Source organism: Acipenser ruthenus, chromosome 23 (assembly GCF_902713425.1).
Source record: "Acipenser ruthenus chromosome 23, fAciRut3.2 maternal haplotype, whole genome shotgun sequence".
NCBI classification, from domain to species: Eukaryota; Metazoa; Chordata; class Actinopteri; order Acipenseriformes; family Acipenseridae; genus Acipenser; species Acipenser ruthenus.
In genome coordinates, this window is record NC_081211.1 from 8,375,061 (window position 1) to 8,394,411 (window position 19,351).

Here is a 19,351-nt window from a genome sequence, read left to right on the forward strand (position 1 = left end):
ATTATTTTGTTAGCTACAATTATTTCAAAATCAAACATTTGATTACCTCTCATATCAATAACGTCCCTTGCTACTACCCAGACTGTATTTACACTCTGACACCAGTTTATCCTGACGCCACACTAAATCCATTCCCTGCGCATATAAGGGCTCCACTGTTCTGCCTCACAACTTGGTCTGGTAAAACAACTGTACAGTTCAACCAAAACAATGAGAAAATCGTGCCATATCACTGTCAATAATGTGTTCAGTCACCATGGAAACCCAAAACGGGCCTAAAGTGTTTATGCTGGATTCATTTTTTAGACTGTTCCTAATTTGTGCAGTCTTAGATATGGGAGCCCTGCCAACTTGTCTAAAACTGACGTGCTACAGGGAGATTCAACTTTTACATATCGCAAAATACCATTCAAACAAACTTCTCGCTCGAAACATACGACAACACTGCAGCGCCGCCACAATCTTTTAAAGACTACAACTCCCAGATGACACCGCATCGATAGAGGCGCACGCAGCAGAACGTGCAGCGGTAATCCCTCCTCTTTCCCAGCATTCCTTGGGCGAGCGTGAATGGAGTCCGAAGCAAGATGGCTGCGAACGAGAACGCAATCAGCCCTCTGTTTGATTGTCCGACATGGTAAGGAGAAATTAAACTCGGGAAAGGTACTGGAGGAGAATGAATAAACACGCGGCGTAGGCGGGAAAGCGCTCTCGCAGCCGTGCTTTCGAAACGCTGCAGCGAAAGAGAGTATGGTCTAGTTATGCGCAGACCTGAGGAAAATGTGCTTTAATTAATTTGTGTGTGAACCAGTAATGCTTACTTTAAAAGTTTGTACTATCATTGTTGCAGGAGTTGCATTAAACGTGCATTGTTGACGTAACGTTTGAAAGCGGTATCGTGCAGATGTGTGGGCGTGTACTACTGTGTCGATAAATAGTGTTTGTGTGTGGTGGGGGCTGGGCTGGCAGAAAGTGTTACGCTAAATTAACCTACGCGAGGTAAAGTTACGTAGCAACTGTTTTCTAAGTAGCAACCCTTTCACGAACAACATAATCGCTGAAAAAAAGTTTTGAACACAATAAATCTATTTTTCGTTTGTTCGTATTGTTCGTTTTTTTCCCATTGCTTTGTATGGGGGGGGCGGCAGGTATCCATCCTCGTATGGGACTCGTGTATTTGCATGTCCACTAACGGCTAGAAGAGCGGTTTTGTATCTGTCACCATATGAGGTTGCCATGCATGAAATGGTTCAACTGGAAATCAGAGTGTGTCAAACATGCATGTAACAACCGTGTACACACAGACGGGTTCATATGGATGCATGTGAACTCAGAAAAGCCTGTCTCATGTCCTTTTGTAAAATGGTGTATTCCCCGCAAACGTTATTATTTGATCTCCAGATGTTTAATAACATTGTGCTGCACAGCCGGCCTCTGCAGTGCCATGCTTGAGTGTTGGGGTTTAACACTTACCTGGTGGCCACACTGCTAATTTTTCCTAAAACGTATTTCAAATGAAAAATAAATACAAAATAGACATATGCACTGCTAAATGTGTTAAACTATGTTCCTGTTCTAGTCACATGCTGCACAATCCCAGCCAAATCTAACAAAACTAACGATTTGTAATGCTTTTCAAAAGCTTATTGAAAAAAGATCCCAGAGGAATATGTTGTGAATGCTTTGCTTTACCCCACTGAATTAACTGTAAAGGAAAGGAAGGTCACACATAGTTAGTTAAACACCTTTCTTGTGTGTTTCAGGCAGAAACAGCACAAAGTAGAAATCATTTTTTATTTTTTATCCCTGCCATTGTTGTTTCTTCTCAATAAAATAGCATCGAGACACTTCTTTTGCTGTTTTCTCAAATGCATCTTAAACTCTTAAAATAAAATAAATGTGGAAAAGGGGGCATTGTACAAACCGTTTAGGTTTTCGTTGAATCAATTCAACACAACAGAAAATAAGATCACAACATGAAACACAATGCTGATATGTAACATTTCATCTACTTTGCAGTTTGGGTCAGTGTTTGGAAAGCGTGAAGCATTTTCAAGTGACGTACCTGCAGCTGTATCACCCCGGTCTGACTCGCTTGCCAAATCTGAAGCAGCACTTTGTTGATCTTGTTTTTTCATATGTTAGTCCCACACATTAGATAGTGCTTTTTTTCACTTGCCATTTCTGAAATGTCCTTCAAATCTGGCAAGGTGGTGCATTGGTGCAAGGCATACAGGTATTTTCCCAGCACTAAAGATAATATATTATTGCATACCCTATTTTCACGTCGCACTACTAAAGCCTTCTCTCGTTGATCAACCAATGAGCGCTGACATAAGCAAAATGGGCTCTGAAATCTATTCAGAATGTAAGCTCAGCCAATCAACTTGCAGCGATTATACTAATGTCAGTGCTAGCCAATAGCAGCTAACAGAAGCAGTATGAGGAATCAAAATGCAAGCAGAATGAACTGCCGGATAGCGGCGCTGATTAAGGTAAAGGTTAATTAATAGAGGAGTGGCTGTAGCTGCTCTTGGGGCTCTGTGGACTCCTTTTGAACAAAGCTTGCCAATCTTTGTCAACAGACAAAGATTACCAGGGATGGAAGTAAGATTTGTATAGCATATATGTTTTTAATATTTTATTTGAAAGAAAGTTGGTCTAAGTTATTAGGCTGTTTTTGCAGCTTCTTACCTCTTTGAAGCACTCTGCAAGACTCTGTATACTGCTGCTTTTCAATTTGAATCAAATTGAATAAAAGCTGCTTTTTTGTGGAAAATAACTTATTTTGACATTTTTCATCTGGTTATCGATAACAGCAATGTAATTCTCCCACCACACAAGTACTGAATTTACTGCTCTTGTTTACAGGGCAGGCAAACCACCCCCAGGGCTGCATTTGGACGTCGTAAAGATAGACAAGCTTGTAGAGGTAAGAGCTGATTGTCATTTAAAAGGTAAGGGCAAACAACACAGACGCTTTTATTTTATAAGACTCTCCAGCTGTGCCATTCACTTGTTCAGTTTATTCATTTATTTTTTTAACATTGACTTGTTCTCTGCACATTATTTTTCAGTCAACCTGGGTTAGGGGACACACATAACAAGCTTTTGCCCCAGTGTAAACATTGCACCTCTTTGCTAACGTGAGTGGGAACGTGCATATTGCAATAGAAACGTATGTACCCAGAGGCTGGATCCTGTGGCAGTGACTGTGCATGCATACACCTGTATGTTGCACTTTAGGGTTTCATATCTGGTTATTCAATTGTGAAAAATGATTTTACAGAGCACGTTATTTGAAGTATCAGAGCCTCGTGCTGATCTGTGTTCATGCACAGTACCGACATAACTCACCTGCGGCTCAGAATTTCTTAACCAATTGCGATAAAGCTTAATTTCAGCATTCTGTACTGCCACTTGAGAGTATTAAAATCTTGAATATATGGAAGAGCCTTTCTATACGTCTGTGCATGTGGATGCAGATCTCCTTGTTCGTGATGCGTAGTTCTGTATTTAGACTCATGTGAAAGGTGCAGATTCTCACTGGAGTGCAAGCTTTGTGTCTGTCCCAAAAAGTTTTGATTCCACAGCCCTCCGCTACCCTGCATGAAAAAGCATCATGAAAACAAAGTTCAAGAATGCAAATCTGAGATCTGCTTGCATGTGTCTAACTGAATGTGTAACGCATCGTTGTTACTGCACACTAGGGATGTAGTGGAAGTGTATGTATGTATGTCAAAACATTACTGATCAGTTGAAGTGTAGTGAATTTAGTCCACTTTATTATTTTATTTATTTGGCAGACGCCTTTATCCAACGTGACTTGCAGGTGTTGCAGGGTTACAATGTAAGATTCATATTTAAATACAGTATAGATTACAATAAGTGCAGTAATACTACTAGAATACAATATGCACTAGGATGCAACAAGTTAGTAAGTTATATCTACAAAGACATTGATTGTAGTGCATTAGCTGGGGCTCCAGTAACGTGATGAGGTCAGGCAAGTCCAGTACATAGTAGGAGGGGAGGATCAAGAGATCTACAAGTGCAGTATAAACAAGTGTGTCTTGAGGAGGCAGCGGAAGGCATTGAGAGGAGCAGAGAGGGTGAGAGGGGGTGTAGGGAGACAAGAGATTGGTAGGAGGGCCAGTGTGGTGAAGCGTGGTAGGCAAGAACAAGGGCCTCAAATTGAATGCGAGCAGAGATAGGTACCCGGTGGATGGTGTGAAGCAGAGTAGTAGCATGAGAAGACGAGCAGCAGAAGTCTGAATGAGCTCAAGGGGGCGGATAGCCGAAGCAGGCAGACAAACAAGAAGAGTTACAGTAGTGAAGTCTGGAGAGGACAAGAGCTGGACCAGGAGTTGAGTCGAATAACTAGTGAGAAAAGGACAGAATCGAAAGAAGTGGCAAGTGTGTGTCATGGAAGAGATGTGTTCAGAGAAGGAGAGGGGATGGTAAAGAATAGCACCTAGTGATAGTCAAGGGATACTGAGATGGAGACGTCACAGGAGGGAGAGGAGGTGGAATTTAGAGAGGGTGAGTTTGAGCTGGTGAGAGTGTGCCCAGCAGAGGGATTACGTGAGTTTGATCCACTTGCTTGGACTAACATTAGTACCACTGATATGTCAAAATACAGCGTACCAAAAGTTACGCTGTAAAAGTTTGCATGTTGTGGTCTGTACCCTTTTCCTCAGTACTTGCATGCATCCCATGTTAATGTGACATGGTCTTGCGCTTGCTTTTCCAATGCTAATAGACTGCATGTACAGTGTTTTTATTACTCTGCTGCTGACTCTAATATCATACCTCCTTGGGCAACAGTGCTTTACAATGCAGTCACATATTATACTGTGCTATTTTATTATTTATTTTAACTTAAGCATTTATTTTTCATTCTGTGTTTCTCTTGCTACTGTGAGGGGAGTTTATTTGAAAGAATATAAATATTGTTTCAGCTTTGTACCTTTTTATAATACAGCTATGGCCAAATGTTTTGCATCACCTCGAATTATTTATTTATTTATTTATTTATTTATTTGTTTGTTTATTTCTTAGCAGACACCCTTACCAGGGCAACTTACAATTGTTACAAGTTATCACAGTACAAAGTATTGAATTATAAAATATCACATTACGAGTTATGACATTATAAAATAACACATTACAGGATGTCATAATATAGATAAGAGCAGATATGAAAGCACAATAAAATCAATTCAATTAATTATATATATATATATATATATATATATATATATATATATATATATATATATATACATTTACATTTAAATATTTTAACATGTAATCAAAGAAACTACTCTAAATATTGCAAAAGTCTACCAGAGCCATAAAAGCAGTACAGTATTTCATGTCACATTTTTCATGAAGTATATGGAAAACTAGAAAGCGGTATGTAATTCAGTATGTTAACGGTACATTCAGTAGGTTTCATTCGACTTTAGGGTGATGTAAAAATTCTCTCCATAGCTGTACAGTTAACCTACAACAATAAGAAATACAAAGGGTAATTTATGTTTTATGTCTTTTGTATATTTAATTTTCCATATTCCCCATGCAAATTCTGCAGATTATTATTTGAAGTTTGGATGGGAGTTTTTCGATATTAAAATAACCAAACAAATGTACTGTGAATATTGAAAGTACAAAATACCAAACAGCCTTTATCAAGCAGGGTATAAGCCCTCGAACATGTACGCAGATCGCAATGAGGGCTGTGTACTTTGGCGTGAAAACGTACACTGTTCTACAGTATGCATTGTGTGCAACAGCGGATTCCACTTACATTTTAAATGACAGATAATACAAGTCCTGTCTGTTAAAAATGAATAGAGAAAAAAGAAACTGAGAATGTGGGCTGATTATCATTGCACTGCAGTGTACAGAAAACACTTTTTTAATTGACTTAAGATCCTGGATTATATTTTCTATATAATAGTCTATTGGTTGGTTCCCATGGTTGCTCTAACTTGGTCCACCTGATCAGATCAGCTGAACTGATTACCTGCATGTTCTGATTGGTACACTGCAATTGGAACCTGTTTTTGTCAGTTTCTTTGAAGTGGGCTAAACCACTGGTACACTGCAAGAGTTCTACATAGATCCTGAGCACTTCTTATCCAATTGTGATTGGATGTGGTGAATTGAAAGGAATGGAACTCTTTTACTTGTGTGTGTGTGAATAATAGTATGCTTTTTGCATCTGTCCAGTATGTCCTGAGATTGTGTACATTACCACATACAGTATTCTACAGTGACCTCATCTTAAAGTAAAATGCATAGCTGTTTGATTTATTTTTCATAGTTTTCCAAAGATTTAAAAAAGAAAATTGTAGTCAAGCCCTAATATTCTTTTTTTTAAACTGTGTTTCTTTAAATTCTATACTGTGAATTAAGTTTTTTTTTTTAGGGTAAACATACATACTGTGCATGGGCCCAGGAGCTACACAAAATATATTTTTTAAAAGTGGCAAACTTTATATAGCTTTGGTGACTGCAGCACCTGCTCTCCTCTGCATTTCTATACCCAACATACTCACAGTAGTTCTGATTGAGTATTTTCTTTTTTTGCAAAAGCGATTATTAAACTGCACCAGATACTAACCTGCCTGTCTGCCCTGCAGTTTCTTTTAAACTGTCCAGTGCTGTGCGATTGCTGGGTCACTCGGATGCAATATCGTCACTCGCCGTGAGATTTAAGCTAAGAGTGCAGAGAGGACACCCTGCGTTATAACTCGGAGGCACAAACCAGAGGCACTTCCAATTACAAAAATACCAGTCAGGAATTTCCTCTGTGACAATCATTTCAGTACATATTGAGTAGCACCGAATAACAAACTGAAAAGATTTTACTTAAAAGAGCATTGTGTCTGTTTCATTAGTCGTTTTATGGTCAAGTGCAGATTGCTACACAGTACTGGTATGTCTATCTGTATGTATGTCATGGATGGGTAACAGATATCACCAAATGAAGCACCTAAAACATGAAGAAACACAGATTTGTTTACTAGAGAACACAGTTTATTTTAATCTTAATATATTCACATCCATAGCTAAAACACTCAACAGTTACATTTCGAGATACAAAAGAAATTTCATGAATTAATTTACAAATGTTTTAACCATCTTTTTTCAGTGTCTGATGTATTCACCCATTTAACAGTAACTGGTATTTCTTAACGAGATTGTCAAATAACACAACATCTAGAACTGTAACCCATGGGTGTTTATTGAGTTGTGAGTGGCTGTTGTGTTGAGCTGTGTGGTTTCAGTGGTGTCACTAGTGGGCTAGGCTGAGACCACCAAACTCCTTTCATTGTGACCTAAACTACAGAGAAACCCAGGCCTCCAGACGTGAAAGGCTACTGAATGGACCCTGTGCGATATGCTAGAGACCATGGTAAACGTCTTTAGTACAAACCCAAGTATCTGTATACGTTTTCCTCTTTTAGAAACTGATTATTGATGAGAAGAGGTACTACCTGTTCGGCAGGAACCCTGATATCTGTGACTTTACGATTGATCACCAGTCCTGCTCCAGAGTGCATGCAGCCTTGGTCTACCACAAGCACTTGAAGAGGGTGTTCCTTATCGACCTCAACAGCAGTAAGTGATCGAGAGCCACCGCAGCCTTTACTTCGCTCTGTCCTGCACAGCCTCATTTAGCTTCTAACAAGCTCTTTTCTTCACCCTTTTATTCTGTTGAAGTTTGTTACTTGTGTTTTACACTTTGATTTAGAATACGCAGTCCAAGACAATGCTGTGGAGTTAGGAGTTGCTGCCACTCTGTGCTGTAGGTCAGTTTTACTCCAGTGTTCCAGCTATAATCAGTCCATGTGACCCACAGCACAGGAAGTGATTTGATACTCGGAAGACAGGGTTTTTTTTTAAAATCTGTGTTAATGTACAAAAAACAACCAGGGATGTCTGCCCAGGTTGGCCACCCAAAGTTCAAAAACCAGCAACACCCAGTGTTTCAGCTGGGTTCTCTTGGCATAATAAGCACTTGAGTTGTCTGTTTTTACTGGGAGCTCTTGAATGAAGTGTCTGTGCTGTGCCCTGTCTCCCTCACAGCACACGGCACATACCTGGGGCGCATCCGTCTGGAGCCCCACAAGCCGCAGCAGGTACCCATCGACTCGACGGTGTCATTCGGAGCCTCCACGAGACTCTACACCCTGCGAGAGAAGCCACAGACCCAGCCGAGCACGACCACTGGGGACGCCAAGACAGGGGAGGACGAGGAGCTGAAGGGGCTGCTAGGACTGCCGGAGGAGGAGACCGAACTGGAGGTCAATGCAACAGAGACACCAGCCCTTGTGGAGAAATACATTAGCAGTTAAAATAAAAAATGGTGGTGGGCAAGGACTATGATTTGCTGTTTTAGAAGTAACTGAACTTTGCCTCACACCACTTCATCAGCGGTCATATGTAGTCTATCTGGTGTCTGCTTAGGGATGGAAATAAGACTCCCATTGAATAGCAGTTTCATTCTTTCCTGATTTTAGTGTGAGTTTAGTAAGACACACCTGTCCTTGTTACACTATGCATTGTGACTAATCAAGCTTGTGTCAAAATGCAGTAGGTGTCTTTTTTCCATACCTGCTACTCTGACAAACGGTGGGATTTTAACAAGGTATGAGCTAGCGTCCCGTTTCCCTGGCGATACTATTGCAGGATATATTAGAAGGGCTCATGGTCTGTTGGAGGTTTCTCAATCTGTTGCTGGTGAGTGAATCTCAGGTGGTCAAAATCCCCAAACTAGGCTACTGGATTTCGCCATTTCAATACACCCAAACTGTTTAAGAAATCACAAGCACTGCATTTATTCATTCCAAAGATTCTGAACAGTTTCTCATCCTTGAACATTGAGACACATGCTGCAGCTGCAATGCAGTCCTGATCCAAGAATAACGATGCTTTGCTAGTTTGCTATGCTAAATAGTTTTAAGAGTGGCTATGCAATGGGAATCTTATTCCCTGTACTGCTAATAGGGTATAGGGGTCATCCGCAGAAACATAAGCAATTTGGAAGCACATGCCAACCGAGCACCTACTACTGTATCTGCGGTGTAGCATGAAAATAACTCCTCGGAACCGATTTATTACCAGGGTATGTTAATAAGTGTCAAAACCATCGGGATTATGTTGAAAAATACATTTTAGGAATACGTGCAACAAAGGAGGTTTGCGGAAGCAGTGCGTTGTGTTTAAACCCTACAGACCGTTCAGTAACACTTGAAGATGCACTCCTAGGTGACACTAAGGGGTGTAGGCAGCTCATGTACCGCTCTTCAATAATTTGAAACTCGCAGAGGTGTCCGTCCTCGTGTCACTAAATGTATATACCAACATACTAACAATCTATCAAGTGTTTTTTTTTTTTGTTGTTTTTTTTTTTTTTACAAAGTAATTTTGCTACAGAACACCCTGGGTGAGCAATCCATTTTTAATGTCCTCTGTTTATGTATACACTGCAGAACCTGACAGAGTTCAACACAGCACACAACAAGCGAATCTCCACCCTGACCATCGAGGAGGGCAACCTGGATATCCAGCGACCGAAACGCAAGCGGAGGAGCTCCAGAGTGATCTTCAGCGATGAGGAAGAGATCATCAACCCAGGTACTGCTTCAGTCATAGTACCCTGGGGACATCGTGGTCACCTCAGTATAGCACTCAGAATCATGTGTAACCTCCAAGTGCAGCTGGGGTACCTGTGGAACCATGAGCGTTCCCCCTGCAGCACTGCACTTCTAGTGGATATAACACACAGCACATTTGTTCAGGACTATATGGTATTTCTCACACAGCTAAAAGGGTGTGGCAGGGAGACAGGTTTCACTCTGGCGCAGTAATGCTGAACCACTGATTTGATTTTCGTTCTGTTCTTGCAGAGGATGTGGATCCCTCAGTTGGTCGTTTCAGAAACATGATCCAAACAGCTGTTGTTCCAATAAAGGTGAGTGTGTGACACTTCCCAATATCATCAATGATCCAAGGCAGAAGATAACTGCACTTTTACAAATGGAAAGATAGATCAAATACAGTGCATTTAAATTATTTTATTTATTATTGTGGGCTTCTATTTGAATTACTTTTAAAACCAGTTTTTTTTTTCTTCATGAAACTCATAATTAGATGCTGTTTATTTGAGTGATTTCAGGATAAGCGGTGTAACTGTTATTGCGTAGTATACAGGAAATCACACAGTTTGATTAAATGGACATCTGAGAATTAGCTTCTGTGAATGGCACTCTTAATAAATGATGCCAATTAATAGTATCTAAACAGCAGATCATTTTGAACTCTACTCTTATCCTTTGCTGTTCAGTCCTAAAGTAACTTCCTAACTACCCTGTATAATCGGTGAGTGGTTTATAGTACCCGTCTGACTCTGCTTTCTCTTCACTCTGCAGAAGAAGAAGTTGGAAGGTCACGGCACGCTGGGGCTGGAGGAGGCGGTGGCCCGGCGCATGCAGAACTTCCCCTTCAGCACAGGGCTATATGGAGACCTGCCCCCCACCAGCCACGAGGCAGGGGGGCACTCCCACGGGGCTCACGGGGGGGCCACCATCCTGGGGGGGCTCCCCATGCCGTTCCCCAACCTTGCCCCCGACGTGGACCTGACCCCGGCCTCCGTCCCGCCCACCGTCGCCCTGAACCCCACCCCCACCCCCGGGGCTGGCTTCCCCTCCGAGTCACTCAACGAGCCCAAGAAGAAGAAATACGCCAAGGAGGCCTGGCCGGGCAAGAAGCCTACCCCCTCCCTGCTCATCTGACAGGGGCGCTGGACTGTATGCCATCGGGGGCGCCCTTGCGCTGTGCTTGTTTTGTTTGTTTTTTTATGTGGGAGGGGTGGGTGGGGCAGCAGGGTTTTGAAGTCGCATGGCAGCTTTGAAAGTTTGAATAGCAGTAGTTTCATTGACCAAAAACATAGTGTGTTGTCACAGTGATTACAATACAGCTCCCGTTGCATAGTAGAGTAAAACCATTCCAGGTTCTACCGTGGGCTTAGTCAGTCCCAAACACAGGTCCACAGTAAAACTTGAAATGCTCTGAGCTGCTAAAATACATTTGTGACAAATCAATGTTATACAATGTATAATTGGGGGCCTGCTACACCCTACACAATACAAAGGTTGTTTTTTTTTAATACAGTGCGTCTTTATTGGACCAAAGGGAAACACAAACTATGTCTGCAAACTATCTGTTGGGAGTAAACTGTTACCATTAGAAAATAACTTTCTTCTGCTATCGTCCACACAAAATGCTTTTGTTTCTTCTTAAAGTACATTTGACTTGATGAAGAGACCTATTCTGTAATCCAGAAACGTCGTGTAGACCCCAGGTGAATGCAATAATAAAATGTCCAAAAACAAACCTGTAATAGTGCAGTCAAAGTAAGCCCACTCACACACCCACGTACTCACTCCCACACGTCTTCATTGTCCGGTAAATCCACACCTTTTCTCCTGGTGTGCAGTGTTTCAGCAGAGGGGTTGGGAACACAACACAGGTGAATACCCTCCCCCCCCCCCCCCCCCCTCCAGGCATGCTGATGTCTTGGATGAACAGTGTGGGGTTTTGATTCAGTGACTAAACCTAAAACGTTTCTCCTTGCTGTTCAAAACTGCAACCCTCCCACTGGAGGCATAATAATTTCAGCAGCAGACCCAAGTCTGAGCACTGTCTGCCATGTGCGTTGGGAAGTGGTCATTGGGATTGGCTGGTCATTCTCTTTTCTTTCTGCGTTTCAGATTAGAATTATTAGTTGTGTGTTGCAGAATTTATGTTGGATTCTGTTTGTTTCAGTTTGCTGTTTTTGGTTTTGTTTTTGTGGCACTACTAAAAAATAGAAATGGTAATATAATTCCACATGCATTGTAAATCTTTGTTAAAATTCTTTTGTGTTTCTTGTCTTAATGCAAAAGAACTTGATGAAGATTTATAAAACATTTGTCTAATTATACTACCAAGTTTTCTTTTTATGTCTAACCTGCAACAAGAAACAAAGCCCTGAAGCGATGACTGGGATTGAGTGTCTGGTGACTGGTGTCCAGGTCAGGGTCAGTGGAATCAATCGAAACAGCAGAAGAAAGAGCTGCTCAGCACACAGGCTAAGACAAGCTGACAGCTTTGTGGAAAGCAGCAATATATAGCACACAAGCAAGCAGCGTTTTTTTTATTTATTTCAATTGTGATTGCAGAGTGACTCACACGTGGCACGTGCTTGCTGAGGAGAGCTCAAGTGGAATAATTGCTTTGGCACTGGTTTGATCACATCGACTCTGTCGTTATATAATTGCTGTCTGCAGAATACATTTGTTTGCATGTTCAGATTTGTTATGCCAGAGTATCTTCATGATTAAGAGTTTGGAGTTATTGCATAGCTGTGATTGGCTTTAGTGAAAAGGTTCTGCAGAATTTAGCATGGTTGAACTGTGCAGTGGTACATTGTTTTATCCACTTTGTTTAGACTTATTTATTTTAATTTTATATCTTTGTACACGTGAGTAGGGTAGATGCTGCAAGATGCCTATTTTTTTATAGCGTTTTCATTTTGTATTTGAAGGAATTGTTAATGAAATCATTAAAATGACAGGGCAAATGGTATGTTTACTACAAGTTAAGTTCTCCATACTACATTCTTCCTTCAAACCTCATCAGACCATTTTGTGTTAGATTCTGTCCTTTCCCCTAATTGTCCATGTCTTGTAAGACACTGTCCCAAATGACTATCCTATTTCTAATGGTGTGGCTTGCTGATAGGACAGGGATGGTTACAGTTTTACAGCCCAGTAGAATTCCTGCTTGAATGTTTACGCTGTCCCTCCATTCTGTACCCTTCCTGCACTCTGATTCATTTGAAATCAGACCTTGTTGACCATACAGTTTGTTTACATTCCCTAAAGGTTGGTAATCTGCAGACAAACCTGCTTCCAGTTTTAAAAACTAAACAGGCATGTTACTGCTGTATCTGCCATAGAGAGAGACCATGGGTACAGTCTGTTTTTGTATTTTAAAAGAAATGTCTACAGATTTCACTGTGAAAACCTCAGTTCAAGAATACTGAATTTCAGAAACTTTTTTTAATCTGCATGGAGCATTGCATCTTGTGCCTCTTGATCACTTTTTCATGCATTCCAAGGGGACACTTGCTATTCGTTAAGGTTGTAAAACTGTTATTTGTCAAATAAGAAAAACAAAATTACAACTGCAGGAACAGTCCAAAAATAAGGTATTCAAAACCTGGAAATACTAATGCATTGGCCAAACCATAAATACTTTCATTTTTTAACACTCCTTGCAGTTCCCAATCGCACCAATATTTATTAAAATAAAATAAATAAAAGGCGTTAGTGTTAGAATTAGTAAGGAGCAACACACTGTAGCTTTTTAGCTTCCATACAGTTTCTCTTTTGAGCTGTGCAGGCTTTGCAGTAGAGAAGTAGCTTTGGTGAGGCTGTCTTAGTGTGACCAGTACACTTCCAGGATCGGCCACTAGATGGAACTGCTGATAAGGTCGAGGTCTAAAGCCAGCCCTGTTAATCACTCCATGGTTGTTCAAATGTGCACCCATGACTGTAACTAGCTATGCTGATGCTCATGTAAAAATTCTGGTGAAGTACAAAAGACTCCTTCATTTTCTCTGTTGGTTTGTTGTGTAACAGATTTAGCTTGAAACCTCAGTTTGACCTTGGTAGAATGTCAGCTCTGGTTACGACGCTGTGTGCACCAAACCTTATGTGCTCTTTCTTGGTTAGCTGTCGTTTTATATATATTGAAAACCAGGAGTCACTCTCTGCGGTTCATTTGCCTCTTTTAAAAGTAGACCCAGGACACAGGACTTGAATTTTCATGCTTACGTGCTAATTTTAAACAAAAACAATTTTAACAAAAACAAAACCTAGCTGTCCTCGAGCACTAACTAAACAGACCAGCAACCTAACTAAAAACAGGACAGCTGAGCTGTTTTCCTGTTAAAACAAACTCAACAAAAACACACAGTTTAACGAATAACAAAAAACTACACACAGTACTGTTTTTTTTTTTGTTTTCTTTCTTGATGCGCTTGAGCATACAGTCATGTGGGCTTTTCATACAGCAGCCCTGAGCAGACTGACTGCTCTCCTTAATTACCCTGCACCTGGCTCGAATTTACAATGATAGCCAGGAGCAGGTGATAATTAACAATAAAACAATTAATAAATCATAATTAAACAAAAGCAATTCGTTTGGCAGGGAGGCTTTCCACCTTGTCCCTGCCACAAAACATGCTGCTGGGGGAGGCGGACGGGTTTGTCAGCTCAGTGGTTCCTGTATTTGGTCAATGAAATTACAGGTCTTTTTTCACACGTACTATTCAAGCTTTTAACCTGTAACCTGTACTTCATTGTAAATTAAAAGCAAACTGAATTTTGTCACAAAAACAAACTCTTGGTCCTGTGGTTTGTGAATAAGCGTTTGTGATTCATGTTCTCAATTGAAAGTGTGCGGAGTTATTCACCAGTCCTCTTGACAAACAGTTTTATGAGCTGGTCTGACTATACTGTGCTTTGGGAGGACTATCTGTGATCTAGCAAGAGAGGGACCTTGATGGGCCCTCCCACCCCTTATTATAAAACAAAATGAAGAACCTAGCCGAAGAACTAAGGCTTTAAAATACATGTGCTTCCCTATTGTTAGCATCAACTATACTGTAAAACCTTGCTTAGGGCCACCTTGGTGAAAAGACCACCACAATTAAGACAACTGGAATTTGTTTCCAGAATTTCTATGTACCTTCAGGTTTTTTTCCCCCATTATACTGTAAATAACGATACAAATTGCCATCAGAGCGGAGCAGGTAAAAGGTCATGCTAATAAATAACACCGTGTAACAATTTTTTTTTTTTTTTTTTTTGGTTCCTGGGTAGTAAGTGTTATTTCGTAATTGCTTATGCCTCAAAAGTATAGAAAATGTCTATTATTCCCCACAAACTTTGCTTTTGACCAGGACAGTGATATTTTGAAATTGACCTATTTCCAATGAGAAAATGGGCGAATTTGTGTCTTTTCGTTCACATGAAGTCAGAAAAAAACAACATGAATCCAAATTAACATGTATTTATACTAAAGTAATACAAAAATGACTACAAAAGATTTAGAAGTGAGTAGTTTTTCGAGATTTACGATTATACTGTAAATCACTTTCACGAATCAGCCCCTAAATGTAGTCTCCCATCATGTTCTCGTTATACTGTCCTTCATTGACAGCTCATCCAGGAGCCTCAAAGCCGTGCTGCTCCATAATGGTAACAAGTACCCGTCTCTTCCCCTGGCTCACTCGGTGCACCCCAAACAGGATTACAACAGCATCAAGACCTTGCTGGACGCCTTGAAGTATGATGAGTACGGCTGGGACCCCCGGAAGGTGCTGATGCCACCACTGCACATCAAATTGGGCCTTATGAAACAATTTGTCAGAGCTCTAGATAAGGAGTCGGCAGCCTTCAAGTACCTTCAAGACTTCTTCCCTAAGCTGTCTGAGGCAAAGGTCAAAGCCGGTGTCTTCGTCGGACCACAGATAAAGAAGATCCTGGAGTGCAATGAATTCCCCAAGAAGCTCACTAGTAAGGAGAAAGCGTCTTGGAACAGCTTTGTCGCAGTGGTTCGGGGCTTCCTTGGCAATCACAAGGCCGAAAACTATGTGGAGCTGGTTGAGACTCTGGTGAAGAACTACGGCACAATGGGCTGTAGGATGTCCCTCAAAGTCCATATCCTTGATGCTCATCTTGATAAATTCAAGGAGAAGTGTAGGAGTGTACTCGGAGGAGCAAGGCGAGCGCTTCCACCAGGATATACTGGATTTTGAACGCCGCTACCAAGGACAGTATAACGAGAACATGATGGGAGACTACATTTGGGGGCTGATTTGTGAAAGTGATTTACAGTATAATCGTAAATCTCAAAAAACTACTCGCTTCTAACTCTTTTGTAGTCATTTTTGTATTACTTTAGTATAAATACATGTTAATTTGGATTCATATGTTGTTTTTTTCTGACTTTATGTGAACGAAAAGACACAAATAGGTAAATTTCAAAATATCACTGTCCTGGTCACAAAAGCAAAGTTTGTGGGGAATAATAGCCATTTTCTATACTTTTGAGGCATAAGCAATTAGGAAATAACACTTATTACCCAGGAACAAAAAATGTGTTACATAGTGTAATTGATTTCTAACGCTAAGGGCTGGTTTCACAGACCCTGATTAGCACTCGTTTTGGATTACCTTACCTAAAATAACATTAGAGGGTCCAAGATTAGTTCTAATCGAGGTCTGTGAAACCAGCCTTTATTCATCACTCTTTAAAAGCCAGTAAACAAAAAAGAAATGCAAAACCAATTCTCACACCAAGTTTGACAGCAGGTGCTTGCATGTCACAATGCTAAATGTGTGACAGTTACAGATTACAAGATCACAAAGGAAATAACCTTTAAACTGAGCGTCCAAAGCAGGTTTACCACAATATTCACTTAGTGAGCATATTCTGCTGTAGTTTAATACTTATGCAACACATGTAACAATATATATGTAGAATAGATTACTTTATAATTCCACCGAGAGGAAAGCTAGAGAAGTTTATAAAATGTCTCATAACTCAGATTTATACATGCATATACAAATGTATCAAATATTGCAATTGTAGGAATGCAAAGCAATGTCAGTTGTTTTCTGGTTCTAAACTAAATTGAATGACATATAGAGTTTATTTTAGTTTATATACCATTGGGTGTGTTATAGCTATGGATGATGTGAGCTACAGTAAACTATAATAAAACTATGAATTTTATATGATGTCATCACTGTTGTGAACATTTGCATAATCTAAAGTTTAGAGGAATGCCTTTTACAATGTGTTAATGTTCATGTTGCAAAATAAAAACGAATAACATTTTTTGCATAATAACAATGTAATTATAGAAATTAGCAGTTTAGTTCTAGTTTTGTAAAATTGCGAAGTGTTTTTCTCCTTTCATAAAGTAGGGGTTAAAGCCAGGAGTTCACCCTTTGAGATGATACTCCACTGGGTTGTACTCCACAGACACACCTGATTTATCACTGCTTCTGAACCACCCAATGTTACCTCAGCTGAGGCAGTCCACAGTTTATAGCTGCAAACCAGCCCGATGGGTCTTACTCCTGTTTAGAAGCTGGATGAACTGTTTACAGTGTAGGTTTGCACCATAGTCAAATGTGCCTTGATTTTGTGTTCAAGATAAAAAATAATTTAAAAAAAAAAAGCATTATAGTTTAAACTAGCCCTCTCTGTGTGCATGTGTGGCTGTCTGTGTCTCCACTTGTGTGTGTGTGTTTGTGTGTGTGGCTGTCTGTCTCTGTGTTTGTGTGTGTGTTTGACTGTCTGTCTCTCGCTCTCTCTCTCTCACTCTCTGTGTGTTAGTAGTTTTGTTTTTTTTTCCTTTCGTATAAAGTCTGCTAGTAACAGAGGGGACTGCAGACACACTGACACTGATCTTACACAAATTAACCAGAAATAATGGAGACTATCATATTTATTACTGTGTAATACACTGTTTACCCAAAACATTTTCAGTCATTATAATCTCTAAAAAATTATGTGAAACTGAGGGGGCTCAGAACAAGGCTGCTTTGAAACTTCACTGTGCATTAAATGCTATTCAGATTGTATTTACATTTGAATGATGTAACAAATCTTTCAGTTTTGTAATGCAATGTTTCTACAATGGTTTTAATACCAGCAAACACATTTTAGAATTGTAACAGAGGGGCAAACTGTGTGCAGTTTCAATAAAGTACAGAACAAGCACTTGCTTGAGAGAGTCGAATAGCTGAGGTTAAAAAGACTCGGATAGGTCGACTAGTCTCCACTTTAAACAAATACTACTACTACTACTACTACTACTACTACTACTACTACTACTACTACTACTACTACTACTACTACTACTACTACTACTACTAATAATAATAATAATAATAATAATAATAATAATAATAATGTAAGCCAAGTATTTGATAATGTTTAGAGTTCTGTTTGCGAGTGTACTGTTTCATAACACTTCTGTTTGCGCACTATATTTCAAAACTGTTTTATTAATGTTCTGAAATGTCATTTCTATGTTAACGGGTGGCTTTCGTCTATCTCAAATCACGTGACGAGGCATTAGAGGTTGGCTGCCTCTATTCTGTGCTATGCGTACCTTACAGGTGACCCGCTTTGAATTCACTGCCGGTATTTGGGCCCCGCCTCACGCTCACAGTGTATGTGGGATCCTAATTCATAGAGTGCTGGAAAGATAAGCACCCGAGTCACAGTGAGAATGAAACTGGATCTACTGTACAGCAGAATGTTAAAAAGCTTGAGAAGGCTATAGACAAATCAATAATAATGCTGTAATTCAAAAACTTACACAAGACCGTTACAGTTTGAAATCTAGACTGACGCCCTCTGCAAAGATTCGCTAAAACATCATGGTGTGGGTTTTTTTCAGATTGAATACAGGAAGCCCCCCTGTATCACTGGTTAACCATCTTCGCCCAGCATGCGAGTGAGAAAGCAGCAGCCCCCTGTTGCTGCCTATATGACACTTCTGAGACAGTAAGCCGCACAGCATCACCTAATTGTTTGTCTCACAGTGCTCCTTGCAAGAATATATGAGGGTGTTTGAGGGCTAATAAACCACAGGTATTTTCTGTGAGTGCTTTGAAGGTGGTAACTGCTGCTGTATTCTGGGTGGGAGAGGAGGTAGTGACAATAAAATATTAAACTTGGACTGAGGTTAGAAGCATCAAATACCAAGTTACTGAACTGTATGCGAGGAGAAGCTGTCAGCGGTCTTTATACTGCAGTTCTGTACACTTTAAACCAGCATTGGATGAAGATTTGACTCAGGTAAGTACTGTATACAACATAGTAGGCTGCTCTTTTACAACAGGTGCTAAACATTTTTTTAAACTTTTTTGCTCCCACAATTTCACCTTTCCTTATTTGGAAAAAAAACTTAATTAAATCTATATATATATATATATATATATATATATATATATATACACACACACACACACACACACACACACACACACACATATTTGCTGAGACTAGAAAAGACAATCTCAGAATTAAATTAACAATTTGTTCCTCATATATATTTTGGGATGCTTTCCTATTTTAGGGTCTATACATTCAGACATTCCTATATAATACTGAATACACACATATATATGTGTGTGTGTGTGTTTACATGCAGTATGGAGGTATAACTGCAGTGTACAGAAATGAAAGCAATGAAAAGGGTTTT

The 19,351-nt window shown here is 40.1% G+C and overlaps 1 protein-coding gene and 1 non-coding gene across 2 annotated transcripts; both read left to right on the top strand.

The window, feature by feature from the left end:
• The first annotated feature begins 510 nt into the window (after nt 1-510).
• On the top strand, nt 511-11,260 carry LOC117413464 (nuclear inhibitor of protein phosphatase 1). Its single transcript, XM_034022682.3, has 7 exons — nt 511-637; nt 2,872-2,932; nt 7,479-7,632; nt 8,101-8,318; nt 9,507-9,651; nt 9,924-9,988; nt 10,446-11,260. The coding sequence occupies exons 1-7, from the start codon at nt 588-590 to the stop codon at nt 10,806-10,808; spliced, it is 1,056 nt and encodes a 351-aa protein (XP_033878573.1). The 5' UTR covers nt 511-587; the 3' UTR covers nt 10,809-11,260.
• On the top strand, nt 6,615-6,775 carry LOC117413536 (small Cajal body-specific RNA 1). Its single transcript, XR_004546077.2, has one exon. It is a non-coding gene; the product is annotated as a small Cajal body-specific RNA 1 (non-coding RNA).
• Nucleotides 11,261-19,351: the final 8,091 nt, after the last annotated feature.